At 39.8% G+C, this 18615-nt stretch overlaps 2 protein-coding genes across 4 annotated transcripts in view; one reads left to right on the plus strand and one right to left on the minus strand.

Annotated features, from left to right (window-relative positions):
- Nucleotides 1-18615, plus strand: part of PSPC1 (paraspeckle component 1) — an 89358-nt gene that overhangs the window by 63071 nt on the left and 7672 nt on the right. The window contains exons 7-9 of the transcript XR_008200328.1: nt 9240-9333; nt 9967-10074; nt 11160-11293. The gene's annotated coding sequence lies outside the window, so the exon portion shown is untranslated. The remainder of the gene's footprint in view (nt 1-9239; nt 9334-9966; nt 10075-11159; nt 11294-18615) is intronic.
- The window catches only part of MPHOSPH8 (M-phase phosphoprotein 8), a 46700-nt gene continuing 41168 nt past the window's right edge, over nt 13084-18615 (minus strand). For 2 of the 3 annotated variants that reach the window (XM_052650066.1, XM_052650065.1), the window contains exons 11-14: nt 17182-17336; nt 15528-15655; nt 14581-14664; nt 13084-14218 (exon numbers count right to left, since the gene is read on the minus strand). In XM_052650066.1, the coding sequence (XP_052506026.1) occupies nt 14177-14218; nt 14581-14664; nt 15528-15655; nt 17182-17336 (409 nt within the window). In that variant the 3' untranslated portion in view covers nt 13084-14176. Of the gene's footprint in view, nt 14219-14580; nt 14665-15527; nt 15656-16473; nt 16579-17181; nt 17337-18615 lie in introns of all 3 variants that reach the window. The other variant, XM_052650064.1, reaches the window with a different exon arrangement.

Here is an 18615-nt window from a genome sequence, read left to right on the forward strand (position 1 = left end):
GTGCACATGTATATAGTTTAGGGGCTGATACACCCTTCACACATCTCTGTGGATGTTTAGGTTGAACTTGAAGGCTTCGGTGAACTGAGTCTTATACTGGAATACAGCTAAACCTTTAAGGCTCCATAGGGTACTGCCGTTGTATTCATTAGAAATGCACACTTAAATAACTTACTTAATTCATACTTGGTTAATGGCCAGCATTAGACAGTGTGGAAACCAAAGGTGGAATAAGCCCTGTTTAGTGCAGGCTGTGTACTGTAGCAGCATTCAAGTCCTTGGAGACCTGGAAATTCTTCTTTGTCACACCATTGTGTATTAGAAAGCATTAACATCTCATAAAAATCAAGAGGCCTTCAAATACTATTGATGCATAAACTAATTCAGTGTATTTTGAGGTTTTTGAATAATATGCATCTAATACACAAACATGGAGATACAGATTGGTGCACAGTGAAACTTTCTTGCTACTGTCTACACATCACCCAGCTTCTCTGTCCAGGAGCAGCCTTGGTTACAATTTCTTGTGCATCCATCTGGAAGGTTTTGTGCATTCACATACATGTTTGTTTACATTCTAAACACAATACATATGCAAGCACACTACACACTTCTATTAATCTCACAATATTCTATTTTCAGTGTTCTAAATGATCCCTCACTCTTATACTTATTGGTAGGTCATAGGTGTGTGTACCAGATCTTTTGGGGACAGTGTTTCATTGATTTTTTTTTCCCCCCATTATATGCTCTGTAGCATGTTGTTGGGTACACAGAATAGAGACTGTGAGTATGTCTGTAGGATAAAATTTCTGCTAGGCCATTGGGCATGTGTGGTTTTGGGGTCGTCTTTTTTTTTTCTTTTGATTGTGCTGGGTCTTTGTTGCTACATGGACTTTTTTCTCTAGTTGTGGTGCTTGGGCTCCTCATTGTGGTGGCTTTTCTTGTTGAAGAGTGGGCTCTACGGCGTGGGCTTCAGTAGAGAACATAGGCTCAGTAGTTGTGGCACAGGGACTTAGTTGCTTCGTGGCATGTGGTATCTTCCGAGATCAGGGAATGAACCCATGTTTCCTGCATTGGCAGGCAGATTGTTTACCACTGAGCCATCAGGAAAGCCCAGGTATGTGTGTTTTTAAGATTGTTTTTCAGATACTGCCTTCCTTATTGTGGACAGTGGCAACTTAACATTACCCCCAGCAGTCGTTAGCTGAGGGCATAAACTCAGTAAATGTCAAATGTTGATAGGAAATAATGGCATCTTTGCAGGTGATGGTAAAAGTCTAGGAAGAGAAATTATATGATTGAACTAGGGAGAGCTAATGGGTCAGTGTATTAACAGTGGTATGCTTGACTTGAAGTTCACCTCTTAAATAGCAAGAGTAGGAAGAACTGGGAATTCTTTATTCTAGAAGAATCCTCCCCCTCTTTGCTGTTGATATTAAAATTTCACTTTCAATTTAAAATCTGATATTACTTGGAAATACTGGAGGGGGAGATACACTTCATTTATAAATCAAAAAGGGTGGAGTCCCTAAGCTATATTTTAAGTTTTACATAAAATTAATAAAATGTTTAGAAACACTTGTGTTAATTCCCAAAGGATTATAGTTTGTTATCCAATGAATTATAACATGTTGAACACTGTATAGCAAAGTGAAATGACTTTGTTAATTAAGAATTTTCTGTCTCTTAAGGTAGTATTAATTACATGTACCCAAGGACTGAGTAGTTTGCTCTCTGAAACATTGGAATGTCCTTGGTCACAGGTCACTTTCCCAGTATCCACTGTCATGGTGAGTGTTCTCTCCATGGTGTTCTGTTCCCTCATGTGTGGTGGTTATTATTGCAGGTGAGCAGTGTTCTTGAACATGTGGTATGGCCTTGCTGGTGCTGGGGCTGCAGCTGGGATCCACATCACTGGGGGCGGTGGAAGGGGGCGGGTTGTCCACTTAGCCAGGACAGCCTGGAGGTTTTCCTGAGGAGGGGTGGCAGCTCTTGAGCTGATATGAATGACAGGAGGAGAAGAAGGCTTGGGAGGTTAGAGGTTGAAGGTGAATCCTGTTCAAGCTGAGGGGTACCATTTACAGCAGGGAAGGGACTGTGGCTGGAACTGAGTGAACCGAGGGTTCTTAACCTCTCTTTCCTCCCATTTTTATCTGACTGAAGCCCTCAACCGTCCCATTCAGTGAAATTTTAGCACCACAGATAGCTGTTTGTATATTGTATTTGTGCTTTATACATAAAATTTACAATTTTTGCTGACCAACTAATTTTCTCCCTCTTGGGAGCAGTTCTGGCCTATTGAGAACACAAGTCTAGAGCCACGTGTATGGAGGCCATGAGACTCTTACTTGATGAAATGAGAAGGCAGAGAAAAGGCTTGGGCTGGGCCGGGCAGTGATGTGACCTGGTTTGTGGTTCAGAAAAGACATTACTTTGCTAACAAAGGTCCATCTAGTCAAAACTATGGTTTTTCCAGTACTCATGTATGGATGTGAGAGTTGAACTATAAAGAAAGCTGAGTGCTGAAGAGTTGATGCTTTTGAACTGTGGTGTTGAATGAAGAATACTCTTGAGAGTCTCTCGGACTGCAAGGGAATCTAACCAGTCCATCCTAAAGGAGATCAGTCCTGAATATTCATTGGAAGGACTGATGCTGAAACTGAAACTCCAATACTTTGGCCACCTGATGCAAAGAACTGACTCACTGGAATAGACTTTGATGCTGGGAAAGATTGAAGGCGAGGAGAAGGGGACAACAGGGGATGAGATGGTTGGATGGCATCACTGACTCGATGGACATGAGTTTGAGTAAGCTCCAGGAGTTGGTGATGGACAGATAAGCCTGGCATGCTGCAGTCCATGGGGTCGCAAAGAGTTGGACATATCTAAGCAACTGAAATGAACTGACCTGAAAGGCTTGTAGCAGCTCATGAAGGACTTGACTGAAGGAGAGCCCAGGATGCAAGCAGCAGGCAGACCAGTGACCAGTAAAGAGAAGGGAAGGGGAGCTGGGCTTGGTTCACACAGGCTTTCAATGACTCGGATGCAGTGGGCTCAGCTTTGATGGTCATGAAAGGTGTCTTGTCTACTCTTGAGGGGAGCTCATCTGTGGGCCTCAATGAAGTTTAGCCAGGAAATGACAGAGACAGTGGAGTCCGATTTTCATCCTTGAAGCCATTTAAATTTCCTATTTTTCAATCACTTGGATGTAGCTAGATGATCCCACACACACAAATTTAGAATGTTCAAAACTCCAGACTTGTTTCAACTTTTTTTTTTGTCCTAGCAGGAACGTAACCCTATATCTTGTGCCTTTCGTTCCATACTTTTTTCTGGGGTGGGAAAGGGGGGATCTGTTTAAAAGCCTGCCGCCTTTTTTTTTGTTTAACCGCAGTAGCAGTGTTCATGCATTAGTATGTGAACAGTTTCAGTTGAGTGCTGTTTGGAGTAAAGTGGTTCTGGAGCAGTTTATTGAGGGACACTGTTTGAGTTGAGGCTCTAAAGGGGTTCTTGCTGCCCTGCCCACCTCGCTTTGTGAAATCAGTTAGCAGGCAGCTTTCCAGGCTCTCACTGGAGTTCCTGGAAGTCACAGTGAGATTTTTAAAATATGTCTTTGTAAGCCCTCATGGTGACCAAAAATGGGAAATACGATAGCATATATAATTTAATAAGGTACTCAAGGGAGTGCCGAGGTGCCCACACATTTCTGTAGTTCCTGTGGTGCTTTGTGAAGGGTTGTGGGGTCCTTGGCCAAGTGGTGGGACATCAAGCAGCCCTCCTAGCATTTGCTGAGGTGAGCATGTTGCAGGTTCAGATGTTGTGGAGACATAAAAAGTTTGAGAAGTGAGATCTATGATGGATGATTTTATGGTTTTTTTATGCCATGTTTTTATGTTTTCTAGTCATCTAGTTTGCAGAGTGTGAATTTCTCAAACTCCCCAATAATCAATACAATTTTGCACTTTTAAAAAATGTGACAGGATTTTTTAAAAAAACTCTTCCCATTTTTTGACTTTTCAGTCCCCCCCCCCTTTTTTTTTCTTCAGAAGAAATGGTTGGAATCTTGTGCAGTGCTTATGAACAGAGCATTAAGACATTTAACCACCTCAGTGTATTGAGTTGGCCAAAAAGTTCATTTAGATTTTTTTCTGTAAGCTATTATGGAGAACCCCAACAGACGTTTTTTTCGCCTGCTGAATTTTCAGGGAAATACTGTTTGGGACACACTAACTCAGAAACAGTTTCTGTGAGAGAGGCCTGGTAGCTGGCACCCAGAGTGAAAGAGCGTCTCTGAGATGGTGACCCTCTGGCCACCTCGCTGAGGTTGCTCAGCACCTATTTCCACCTTGGATTTAAGTAGATTTAAATAGATGATCAACTCTCAACAGTGCACATTAAACTTGTTTGATATTTTGGGGTTGCAAGAGAGTCGGACACAACTGAGCAACTAAAGAACGATGTCTCCTAAGTACAGCATTGTGATATTATTCATTGCATATGAATGCGTAGTGGGTTCTGCAAGAAATGCTTTTCCTAGTTTGTTCATTTACATGGTATCTTCAGTGTAAGTTAGATGCTGTGTTTAAGTGGTTTGAAGTATATGTTGAAAAAACTTGACTGTTCATTCTATTTCCTTTTCATTATCTGTGAACATGGTTAATTTGTGAAGTAACTACTGTGGGATTCTGTGTGACAGTAATGTATTTGGAATATTGAATTTTTAAAGTAAACAGTGGAGGCTGAACAAGTAATGTCATCTTGAGTAAAACACAGTTTATCGTTGCTGTAGCTGAACTTGCTTTTAAAACTTAACCTGAGTATACAACCACAGAGGCTGGTTTTCTTTGGCTTTTTTGGGGAGGGCACTTGAGAAATACTATCACAACCCGATAATGCTGCTGGGCTTTTTCCCTTTAAAAAATTATTTTTATGCTGTGCTGAGTCTTCACATGCTATGCATGTGTTTGTCTTAGTTCCAAAGAGCAGGGGCTGTCCTCCAGTTGGAGTGCATGGGCTTCTCTTGTGGAGCACAGGCTCGGCGTGCGTAGGCTACAGTAGTTTTAGCTTGTGAGCTCAGGCGTGTGGTACAGGGGCTTAGCTGCCTTGAGGCATGTGGGTTTTCCCACACCAGGGGTTGAACCGGTGTGCTCTGCATTGGCTGGCAGATTCTTAACCACAGGACCATCAGTGAAGTCCCTGGATTTTTTTCTTTTTTTCTTTTTGTTTTGAAGAGTTTTGCTTTCTCTGTTTCGGGTTTTTTTTGTTTGTTTGTTTTTTAACTTGAAATGCCTTTGTAGGAATTTGGGAACATAATTAAGTTTGACAATTTTCAGTGGTGTTTTTCAATTCCAAGATCTTTTTTTCTCTTATGACAATTGCTTTTGCACATATGGCAGATACATTCAGAATGTTCTTCTGCAAATTAGTTACACACTCATTTTTCATGGGGAAGACACCTAAGGGTGAAGTTGCTGAGTGTTGCATTTGAAACAGCCAAGCAGTTTTCCAGAGTTGCTTGGCCTTGTAGCCTGAGAGCAGTGATGATGCCTGCAGCTCTGTATCCATGCCAGCATCAGTCCTGTCGGTTTTCACTGTTGAGAAGCAGGTGCATTATGTTTCCCTAGTAACTTCTCATGGTGATTATCTTTTCAGATAGTTTTGGCCATTAAGGTACCTTTTTAGTGAAGCACATTTGCCTTTCTTTTACCATACTCTTAATTGCTGTTTATAACTAGGTTGTGTAAGTTTCATTACTAGCTGGTATAAAACTCACTGATCTGTGTATATAACCTATGAGATTATATATATATATATATATATATATTTTTTTTAAGTACAGATAGCTTTTAGAATTCTGAAAAGCCAGATGATGTTGGGAATCCAAATTGAATGTTTTTATTACATATTTTTGTATAATACCAGCTGAAGGATGAAACTTATTAGTTGAACTTGTGATATCTTTTGGCATGATAACATGGGTGGAAGATCCACGAGCCTGATAGAAAGTCAAAGCCTTAGATTTTTTAAATTTTATTGCAAATTTTCAATCCAGAAGTCATGAAAAATAGAGTCATGTTGAGAAAATGTCTACCTTCTAATAAATTCAGTCAATTGAAGGTGTATTTTCTTGTATCATGTGTTCATCAGTTGAAATTGTATTACATCAAAAAGCAGGAAGAACTTGTAAATATGTATTGTTGTGTTTTTACAGATTTACTGCTTTTATGTTTTCTTGGAAAATAATGACATCTGAATTTTCGGTATACTGTTCTCTTAATCACGAACTATTTCTCTATAATCTTTGAAGACATATTCTTTGTTGCTTATAGAGAATGTATTAGGTAACAGAATGAGATTATTTCAGTAAAGAGTACAGTACATATTTTGCCTGTTGTAAATTGCCGGTGGTAGTGGCCTTTGGTTTATTGTTTTAGCAGCCATTATTGTGGTGTCTTTGCCATCAAGGCAGAGGATCATGTTTGGTTCTGCATAAGATCACAGAGGGTGACAGTCAGGAGGATGTCCCCTTCTCCATAACTACAAACTTCAGAATTTCTCAGAAGGCATTTGTGAGCTTGCTAATAAAGAATGTGATTCCTTTATGGTTCAATACCACAGGAGTCTGCTCCAGAGGAGAACATTACCTTTGGGGGTGATTTCTGGCAAGGTATTATTTTTCACCATGAGCCATGATTTAAATCCTATTTCTTCAGTTTTTACAATTCATGTGTTGTAATTGGAAGAGCTTTGTAGAGTATTCCTCAACCTCCTTACTTGTTGAATTATGTAGTATTTATCTTCCATAGTTACTTCTTGCAATGTACTATTATTTATATAATTTATATAATAGACTATGTAATAATAATTGACTTGTATACTTAGCGGAAAATGAGAATGTGAGTACTCCGTCTCATTGGTACATAGTTGACTGTTAAGAATATGCCTTCTGTATTTTTAATGTTTGTTTCTTTGAGAAAAGTTATCAGAAAAGTGCATGTGGTATTGGCTATTCACATTTCTGACTGTGTGAAAAAATCTTACGGTGTGGTTGGAGTCTTTTTTGTTTTCACTGTTACCAGCCATTTCAGATGTACTGGCATGGAATGTAAAATCAAACATTAATTCTCACACAGCTTTTTTTTTGTTTGTTTTTAAGTTACTCTGCCAGTGACTTTAAAAATATTTATGAGTGCTTTGTGCTGGTGAGTGGGGGCTAGTCTTCGTTGCAGTACTCAGACTTATCATGGTGGCTTCTCTCTTGAAGCACGTGGGCTCAGGATTTGTGGTACGAGAGCTTAGGTGCTCTGTGGCATATGGAATATTCCCATACCAGGGATCAAACCTGTGTGCCTTGCATTTGCAGGCAGATTCCTATCCACTGTGAAGACCTTACAAAGTTCTGATTGAGCTTTTCATCCTAAAATTAAAAACAGACCACATTTGTCACCTAGTTTTGGTATAGTTACAGCTTCAGATTTTAGTTAAAGACCTTTTTTTAGGGAATTTTTTCACAGTCCAGTGATTAGGAATTGGCACTTTCACTGACGGTCCTGGGTTTGTTGTTTGGTTGGGAAACTAATTTCCCACAAGCCTTGTGGCACTGCCAAAAAAATTATTTAAATGCAATTTTTGGTTTTCACATTTTGAATATTCCTCAGGACCAGAAAATATTAAAAGTATATCAAACTTCTGTATCTCCTCAGATTCTTAACTCCAAATTATGAGCATCACTGAATGGATGTGGGTAGCAGGATATCTGTAAGTGTCTTACTGGTTACAATCCAGTGCAGAGTAAATCTGGCCACATTTGGTATGAGACTACATCATTATTTTAGTTTTTTGTCTGTGCTGGCTCTTCGATGGTGTGTAGGCTTTCTCTAGTTGTGGAGTGGGGGCTATTCTCTGGTTGCCGTGGCTTCTCTAGTTGCAGAGTACCAGCTCTAAGGTGGGTGGGCTTCAGTAGTTGTGGCATGCAGGCTTAGTTGCCTCACGGCATGTGGGACTTCGAGACCAGGAATCGAACCTGTGTCCTTTGCATTGGCAGTGGATTCTTAACCACTGTACCACCAAGGAATCTCAGAGACTACTTCTTTACACAAAACTCTAGTGATTGTTTTTAAATATTGAATTAAAGGATTGAGGTAAACCACCCTTTTTAAGACTGGCAACTAGCAGTTTCTAAATTCTGGAGAGTACCTTTTAGTTTTCAGTGTAGTTAGTGCTTTGCAAAATTTGTGGGTTCACTGAAGATAATTAAAATCTTTAGTAGTCCGGGTGTCATTGTGTCTGTAAGAAGTAATCCGGGTGTCCATTTTATTTCCATTTTTCTTCTCATCCTTGGTTTTACCAAAGATAATGTAAAACTAATGTAGAATGCTAGTTGCAGATGGAAATAATGTAAAACATAATTTTTGTTGATTTATGGCATGCTTTGCTTGAAAAAGTATTTAAGGTTTTTAAACTGGGACTATGGAGCCTGTTGGCTGTGAGTCTGTTTCACATGCAGCAGTTTCACATAATTTTTGCATGCTTTTGGCAGGGAGGGTGATACTTCATTTAATTTTCAGGTAATCTGAGACCTAAACGGGTTTGAAAAGTACCAGTTGAGGATAGTTACTTCTGGTATATTTGGGTCACTACTAGTAGTGAGCCTAAAACTAGTTATTTACTTCTCAATTATAATTGTGTACTATGGCACTAGTATTTCAGGGATGCTATTAAGACATTTCATACGGATGAGGTAACAATAAACATAAACCTGTACCCCACCAGAAAACCTGGAGTGCATGCTGTCTTGGTAGGTAAGAAGTCATCTGATGGAGCACAGCAGGTTTTATGTGCCCTGCCTTGGATCAAGCCGAATAACATTTTGTAGATAGAATAGGAATCGGGATCCTATGTAGGATTTTGTATTATAAGTGTCACGGGGCTGTGATGAGGAACCAGCAGTCCAGACAAGAGGACCTATCTATGGAAAATGAAAACAGGACACTACCATCTAGGATTTAAGTGTTTTCTCTGCTGCCGAAACACAAAATTGAGCAGAATTTTAAGTCAGTTGATTTTCTGTCAGGAAAGAAAGTACAATCTTGACTGAATGGACATAATCAGATGAGGTAGAGATTTAAACGGCGTCTTGGTGGAACTTACTGTCAAATGAGATAACATACACGATTTTTAATTTATCATTTAAACTTGTTTTTAAACGGCTAAATCTGATTTTATTGTAATCCTAGGAGAAAAGGAAACATGGATGAAGCTACTTGAAATTTGGCTTCCTGTGTGAGCCCAAAGTTGAGAGCTGAGGAAAACTTGCCAGTTTCCTTTCAGGTCAGCCCTCACCTGCAGTCGCCACTCCTTTCATCATTCCCCATGCTAGGACTTGCTGAATGACCTGATCCACGTGTTAGCATTAGAACAGGTTATGGGCAAGTTGAAACCCGCGCTTCTCTGTCTTTCTATGCGACTCGGAGGGTTGCTGCCCTTTTGTGGAAGATTTGAGGTTATTTTTAGCTCCAATTTCCCCCACTGGTGGTAATATACTGATTTGTCTTTAGGCAAGACTGGACAGGGAATAGAAATGCAATGAACAGGTCCTATTTACGCAGGAAAAAAGTCCCTCCTGTTTCCTAGTGATTCTCAGCCTAAAATTTTAGTCTTGTGTCCCTTAGGAAAGCGTATAATCTTAAAAATGACTCAACATCGTAAAATCAGATTCAACCTGGGACATGAACTCCCATTTTTTCCCTTGGTGCTTTCCACCTTTTTAAGAGTATTTTAGAAACAGATTTTCTAATATTTTAAAAAATTATAAAGTTCTTTAGAGTCATTCACAGTATATGATCATTATTGACATCCGTCATGAATGGTATATTGTCATCCTAATAGATCCCAAAAGTATTAAGGATATTTCTTCCCTCACCCGCACCCCAATCTGGTGATTTTAATCTGTTCTTGTTACAGTGGTCTTGGGGAACAGGAACCTCAGCCTTTCCTGAGTACCGCTTGTGAGAGGAGACCGATGACATCAGACCACTGGCTTAATAGGGTCCCAGGGGATCTGCATACACAGTGAGTGAAAAGCACTGACTTTTGGGAAGTGTCACCTTTTCAAAGCATCTGAGGTCTCATGGACACACAATACGACAGCTGTTTATCAGGCTGCTATCTAGCCCTGGAATTACATTGGGTTGTTGTTCTCAAAGCTCCAAGTCAAAATCACTATCACCTGGAAACTTCCTGAAAATGCCAATTCCCAGCTCTACACATTGTCTACTGAACAGGACCTTGCTGGGGGTAGAGGGGGTGGTGGTGGTGTGCGGTGGGATCCAACAATTTATTTTTTAAACTTTGGACACACCACATGGCTTATTGGGATTTCAGGTCCCTGACCAGGGCATGGTAGTGAAGGCACTGATTCTTAACTCTAGACCTACGAGCTCTACCCTGCCTGCCCTACCCTTTAAAAATTCATTGTTTTACTTTAAAAAACTCTTTTTACTGATTAATCAATTATAATTTATAATTGCTCTTTGAAAATAGGTTTACAGAGAATTACTTTATACTCTGAAAATTTAATGCCAACAAAACCCCCAAAGTGTTTTGGTACATAGGTTCCTTCCTTAAGTGAAAAAATATGCAGAAGAAAAAAACCCCTATTTACACAGGCCAACCATGCTGTGATGCTGAAGATATGGTTTTATATGGCCAATCTACTGCTTTTCATTCCAGACTTTATTTTCTGGTCAGTGAAAAGAAATTCATTCAAGGAAAACAGTAACTTTGACAGTTAAATAAAATGGAAGATGTGTATTTAATTCTAGAAGAAGGAAGAAGTGGTGTCTTATTTTTCCCTGTCAGAAATCTTACAACAGACTGCTGGGCCCCACTGTGTGACTTAAAGGCCCAAGAATTTTCATTTCTTAACAAGGTGGTGCTAGGGACCGGGTTTTCCAAACTCTTAAGGTACTCTTAATCTCTGTATACGAGTTCACAATGAAATACTAGTTATAGAAAGTTTTATAAATCAAATATATGACTTCAGGTGTTGAATTCTATCCTAGCAAATTATTTGTAACAGAAACCTTGTTTGTTGTTTAGAAAAATAAATGCTATTACTTCCTATTTTCTAACAATGAATTTACTTCCCCCCCCAGGTGAAATCATTCTATGGGAGAAATTAATGACAAAGGAGAAATGAGCCAGAAGAATCTTGTTTTATTTTTCAATTTATTACCACTCCGTTATAAACAACCTGTGGATAGATGAGCAGTCATGATACTTTATCCAGGTTTGTTTTCCTCAATTGTATACCTTTCCCTGGCACACTGACTGACTACCACAGACCCAGCCCCTGGAACTAGAAAGTGTTGTAGGTTAAGGAAAAAAAAAAAAACACCCCAAGTAACCTACAATTTTGGGTTAGTCCCCAAGATAAAGGAACTACTTATACGTTGTTATTACCATTATCCAGCCCACAAGTAAAGCTCTTTTGTACCAGTTGGGAGAAGTCAAGCCTGGAAAAGAGCTTCATTGCTTGCAGATCGGCAGAGGGAAGTGGTGTAGACGCCCTCATTGTCCTGAGCTTACCTAGCAATGTTTTTCAGAATGACTTAAAAGGGTTTGTACTGTTTTATGCTGTGAAACAGATTTTACTACATTCATGAAAATTTTCTAAATTCTCTTAAGACTTTATATATTTGGCCATGTGGGATCTTAATTCCCTGATCGGGGATTGAACCTTCACCCCCTGCATTGGAAGCATGGAGTCTTAACCACTGGACTGCCGGGCAAGTCTCAAATTTTTCTGAATTCTTATTTTATAGATCACTTTTTGTTATTCTCATATCTATATCCTATGGTTGCAAAGATACTATAAGGCATTAATCATAAAACACTCTAAAGTCTGTCAACTTTCTGTATGCTAAAGTCTTACTACTAAATAAACTAGCAAATTCTCATATGACTTAACTCTGGAAGTGTAACAGTTCCAAGTAGAATTTTAAAAGTAACACCTTGAGCTTCAAATTAAAACTTCCTGACATTCCACTGAAGAAATTCTACAAATTTAAGATGAGAATGTCTAGCAAAGGTAGTAACTCCCCATCCAGCCATACTTCAGCATTTATTGGTAGGTATATTAGATGCTTCTCTTTGGTGCTGGTACCGTAAACAAGGATATATAATGTGCTTTCTGTTGCAGCCACATTCATGAGAGTTGACCAGGTCTCTGGTAGGTTAAAATGGACGCAAGTTTGCATTATGTCCTTACCTCAGTATATACACTGGAAAGTAGTAATTGCTGAGGAGTCACGGTTTTTAGAGTTAAGAGAAAACTGAAGTAGAAAAATGTGTACTAATGGCTCTTCAGTGAGTCTGGATAATGAGCAATGCAATCCCATTTGTAGTTGAGATCTCCTGTAGCCCTAAGCCCAGTTGTAGTTATGGGGCTTGAGATGGCTTTGGTTTCTACTCACAGCAGTAGCAGCAAATCTGCAAACCTTTGATAGGGTACTGCTTGAGAATTGGGTTTTTCAGAGCAATCATTATACACACATATGGAAGTATTACCTGAAGGATCTGATCTGATTAGCTGCCTTGTCAGTTGGCAGTTGAGAGGTTCAAGACCTCATCATCCTGAAGCCACAAGGGTCAGAATTTCCCCACCCAAGGGCACATCTGCTTAGGTTCACCTGCTATAGACAGAAGTGAGTTTAGATGAAAACTATATTAACCTGCATGGCTCTACAAGTGGTTATATTCCCAGTGCTCTTATAAAGGTGTGCTCTTATGATAACGGGAATGTTCTTTAAAAACTCACTTCTCTTACAATCCTGGACCAAGTGCACTGCTGCTGACAGATCTCGCAGCTGTGAAGTTAGATGCAGAGGAGTACAGGATACAATACAGTTGAAAAGTCTAACGCAGGTATTGCTATTGCTAAACCAGACATTTCACATCACCTTTTTGTTGAAGTCCTGAGACTTGAGATAGAAAATAGACAGACGTTGTGTTTTATTGAGGACACTGTAGGAAAAGTCAGTTTAACCCTGAAATATCTAGACAGTGTATGTGGTTTGCTCTAAGTATCCACAGGTTCTGCCTGCGTCTAGGGCAGAAAAAAGTTCCCCCAAAGCACACCAGGAACACTCTACATAGAATTAACATTAACACCTAGCATTTACTTTGTTTTAGAAACTGTTAGTCCAGAGAGGATTAAAAGTAAAAGGTGGGACTCAAAGGGGTTAAATGCAGATACAACATATGATTTCATATAAAGGACTTGAGCATCCTTGGTATCTGACGGGGTTCTGGAACCCAGACATTTCTGAAAATTTTTCATTAAAATTTAACTCAGTATATAACCAATCAAACTTAAAAGATTTTATACATTCCTATAATCCAGACATCTTGCTTTATTAGTTTGCCAAATATTTCTTGAAAGAATGGAAGCCTTAGACCTGTGGGAAATCACTTGACAGGAGGCTCAGTGTGGCTGGTCTTCCCAGCATTCAGAGCACAGACCATCTGATGACTTGGGTCCAAGAACAAGGTTACAGTTCACATGTAGTATCACCTTTTATGCCTCATGTAATGTCCCAGTTTGTTTTTTTCTGCTATACCTCAGATTATGGTTTATTTTCTTTGCAAACAATAAAGGATAACTGCACATATATAAAGCTGTCACTTACTCAGGATCGATGTCAGCAGCTTTTTGGAAAGGTCAAACCTTCCTCGAGTTTTCTTTAGATTTGTCCTACTTTGAGGGCTGCAAAGTCACACCTTATCTTAGTGCCTGGGTAACTTAATGTAACATTCCTGCTGGGGCTTTTTAACATAAAAATTCACTAGGGCTAGTAAAAAAATTTTCAACTTAAAATTTTTAAAAAAATTTTTTTAAATAATCCTCATATGTACCATTCCACATTGTGGAAAAACATAGTCTGGACACAACACTGAGATTCAGAACACTTGCACAAATACTTACATCTGTGTTTTATGTTAGACCCACTGTGTCCCATCTCAACAGACTGTAACAGATGACTGGCCTTCAATGCAAGAGGCTTACAGAAGAAACTTTAAGTTTGGAAATGTTAGCTGTGCCAGAATTCCAAATTGCTGCGAAGAGTATTTAGAAACAGGTCTTAAGAGTAACTCTTCCAGTTCTTGCTGGTCACTGTAGCTGTACTCTGTATGCACCTATTAGCAATTTAACCTGTTGAAAGGAAAAAAAAAACGAAAACAGCATATATTTCTAGTTTCCCTTAGTTAGAAGAGAGGAAAAAAAACCTTGTCTCTTTGGCAGGATTCTCAAATTGGTTGGTTATCAGTGTAGTGGCTAAATTATCATTATTTTAATGAAAGATCCAAGTACTTGACTTTTTAGGTTACTCCCTTATTCAGTCTAGCTAGTGATCATACACGTGGAAATTAAATATCAAAGTACACAACATACAGATGTATACCATGGACATCAGAGGGTTAAAGCCCATCTCAGATCCAGGCAGGAACACAACAATCCTGAAAACTTGAAGAAACACTTGAGCAGTGACACTAGATGCAAGAAAGGATTCTCACCTTAGCAGAAGGTGCTTCCGTCAGTCTTATGAACATTTTATTGAGGCCTGCCACAGGGCTGAACGAGTAAACAAAATGACTGTCCTGGGGAAGAGAGCAAACGAAGATGAGCATTTTTGTAGACAGCCATCTCTATCTAGAAATAGCCAGACTCCAGACATCTTTAGACTCTAATGACACAGAAGAAAATACACATTTTGTTGGCATTTCCTCATAAGGCAACATGCTGTGATTACTTTTCCCTTGACTTAGATACCTTCATCTGGAAAAGCAATATAGAGATAAATCCTTCATTAATATGTATCCAGTCATATATATACAGCATGAGTATTAAAAATCTTCATAACCAGTTAATTTTAATTCAGCCTAAGGACAGACATTTGTATATGGCAAGTGAAAATGAAGTCGCTCAGTCGTGTCCGACTCTTTGCGACCCCATGGACTGTAGCCCACCAGGCTCCTCCATCCATGGAATTTTCGAGGCAAGAGTACTGGAGTGGGTTGCCATTTCCTTCTCTAGGGGATCTTCCTGACCCAGGGTTTGAACCCAGGTCTCCTGCATTGTGGGCAGCTTTACTGTCTGAGCCACCAGGAACATCTTCAAGGGCATTTTTAATTTAAAAAAATTATAGTAAAATGGTCACTATATAAAAATCAAAAATTATACTAAGATAACTAAAATACAAGCAATTATACTAAGATAACGAAAATACAAGTTTTTTGAAACTTTTGACAGCATGCTTTTCTTACTTTTTGAATTTTAAGTGAACATTTGTAATTATAATGCATTTAAAGGCATATTTAAAATTAGTTTCTAGACCACGAGAATTTTAAAACAATGATTACTGGGTTACTGCCATTTCCAAAAACTGCAATTAATAGAAGAATTTATAGGTCATCTCTGGTTTTGATTAGAAGAATGTATTAATCAGTAATGAGAGACTTACCAGAAAAACAGGAAGTTGAAATTTATCATTTAAAACAACAGCTTGTACACTACATGGTCCACAGAGGCGAGCAATGACCTCTTTACCCAGAAAGTTTGCATGGAAGATAAACAGCAGGACGCCAGAGCCTGAATCGAGGAGATGTAAATACAGATTTTGATTTCCATCCGAAGACAGCACCTTGCAGAGCTTGAGGGAATCATGAGAGCCTAAGTGCACAGGCCATCCACAGGGGAATCCTATTAGAAAACGTGTTCATGAAGGTCATGTTTATGTTCCTGCCAACCTGAGTGACTGGGATCCAGGGCAGAGTGGTCCTTAACTCTAGTCTGACAGACACATACTTGATCCAAACAAAGGGTATGACCAAGGGGCTCTAATCAATTTGCTGGCATTTGTTTCATGGTTATCAATATAAATTGTTTTCCTTCAGTTTTAAGAGCTACACACCCCTCAAGATACCAAGGTCAATGTCTGTCAAACTTGAGTACTTTTAAAGGTGTTGGCTGAAAGTCCTGGTCTGGGTGGGGCTTTGAGAACAGACTGAGGAGACCATATGCCAAGTCTCAAGAGTCAGAATAGCTGGGTATCTTGGTAAGATTTCAGATGAGTTAAAAAACGTTGTTAGTGGTTGTAGACATTGTGCATGTACAGAAAAAGCCATGTGTAACCCAGGGCTGTCCAGCTGCACCAGAGCACTGGGGTGGATGCCCAGCAATGCACATGGTCCACTTGGACAGTCAAATCCACAGCTGACTAATAACTAAGATGTTAGGAATGACTGGCTTTGATTGGTAGAGCTGTAGCTTAAGTTTCCATTAACAAATATTTAAACAAAACATTTCAAACCAGTTGATCTTAAAGGAAATCAACCCTGAGTATGTATTGGAAGGACTGATGCTGAAGCTCAAATTGTTTGGCCACCAGATGTGAAGAGCAGACTTACTGGAAAAGAACCCCGATGCTGGGAAAGACTGAGGGCAGGAGGAGAAGGGGGCAGCAGAGGATGAGATGGCATCACTGACTCCATGGACTTGAGTTTGAGCAAACTCTGGGAGATAGAGGAGGACAGAGTGTGGCATGCTGCAGTCCATGGGGTTGCAGAGTTGGGACACGACTGAGCAACTGAACAAGAACAAACAAAACAAAAGCCAGAACCCAACCCAATTCCCACCTTTCAGGCCAAGAGAGTGCTGTCTCCATTCCATATATTCGGCACCCGTGTCCTAGAGGCGGCCATGGTCTCACCTGCCAAGTAGCTGTTAAGCATAAACTCATAGGAGGCAGGACTGAAATTCTCATCTCTTACTACTCAGCTTTACAATGGGGCAACACATTTTCTTTATTCTTGATCTCTTTAAAAGGGCAAGACTCAGTGATAATAAAATTCAAGAAAATATTGGTTCTGGGCTTACCGTGTTGAAAGCTAGATTTCAGTAAATTTTAATAAAAAGTATTATTAAACTTCTAAAACAAATGTAAAGACTGCTGTGTGGACTCCTCAGGGTCATCTACAATGGTATCGGCTGCATCTTGTTCATACCTATTTTATGTAATTAGTATACATGATGGAGTTTGTTAAGGTTTTCTTCAAAGAAAAGGTTATTAATGTTTATAATGTCACATTTCAAAGTGGGAGAAAAAGAAGGCTTACCTTCTGGTATAGTCTGTGGGGGTCTGTAATTGAAATCCATCGAGAAATCTGGCCCCTCACAGAGGCGATGGCATGCTATTGGGAAGACTGGTTCCAGTAGTGCAAGACGTGCTTCAAAGTAATCCTTGATAGTTTCTTCAGCTACTCTTGAAAGTCTAATAAAAAGGCAGAGGAAAAGCTGTTCATGTAAGAAAGAATCCTGAGGTGCAAAACAATCGGACTAGTGAAGCCTCCCCAGCACCATCTTGAAAAACTCCTGTCCCTTGCTGTTTGTTCTGAGCACTCCTACGGGACACAGTACACATCTGTCTGTCTTAGATGTCCTCTTATTCCCCCAACCCCCGAGTCTTCTGCGGTGCCAGGCACACAGTTGGAGCTGAACACAAACTCGTCAAATGAGTGCATGAATGATCAAGGAGAATCAGAAATAAGAATTCTGCTAGAAAATAAAGCCAAGAATTGTCACACAAAGTCTTGTTATAGTACTTGGTGTAGAAAGCAGTCAAATAAAATGATTGGTGCTAATTCAGAAAGTATTTTGAGACTGTCCTGCAGGTAAAGTATAACTAACCTGACCCAAACCGCCCCTGCCACCTTCCAAAAGATGCTCTGCTTTAAGGAGCATAAAATCCCCAAAACCATTTACTCACAGATGTGAAACAAAGCCCAGCATGCCTGGACCCTCAGCCGTGGGCAAAGCAGGCAGGCTAGTCTCTCTACTTGGTGGCCACCTATAACCAATACCTGGCTGCTGAAGCTCTCAGGGATGGCAGCCCAGGTTGCCAAAACACCCCCTTAGGCCTTTTTTTTGGTCTCTTGTCTGAAATTTGCCTGTATCTGGAACGAGAATAACCATCTTTCAGGCGTGAAGATCCAAGTCCTATCTTATCCTTGGTGGGCGAGGAGGAGAGGGGCTCTGCTACCTGACAGAAAGCACCTCACCTACAATAGTACTGCTCCTGAAGCTCCTGTTACATGTAAGCAAGCAAAGTAATAAAAAGCTACTGAATTACTTATATGGACTTCCAATAACATCTAATGATTTTTAATTCATTTGAAAAGGCAGGAACTTGAATAACTAAACTGTGATAATTTCCAGACAATGTAATAACCATTCAGCACTAAAAAACAAGTTTATCAGGCTGCGTAGAGACGGGAAGACAACATGAATGCTTGTCACAAAGATGCAAACCTGGAAAAGGGCAAATACTGTATGAGTCCCAACTAGCAGTAAAAACATCAATGGTCTCCAGGGTTTGGGCAAGTTAACAGGTGGAGGAGCACAGAGGATGTTTAGGGTGGTGAGTTAAGTGTGTGACAGGGCGATGGTGGGTACATGTCATCACATTCACCCAAAAACAGGATTTGTGACACCAAGGGGAACCTCGGGGGGCTCTAAGTCAGGAGGATGTGTGGGTTAGCCATGATGGTGGG

Source organism: Budorcas taxicolor, chromosome 12, assembly GCF_023091745.1.
Source record: "Budorcas taxicolor isolate Tak-1 chromosome 12, Takin1.1, whole genome shotgun sequence".
In the NCBI taxonomy this organism is placed as follows: Eukaryota; Metazoa; Chordata; class Mammalia; order Artiodactyla; family Bovidae; genus Budorcas; species Budorcas taxicolor.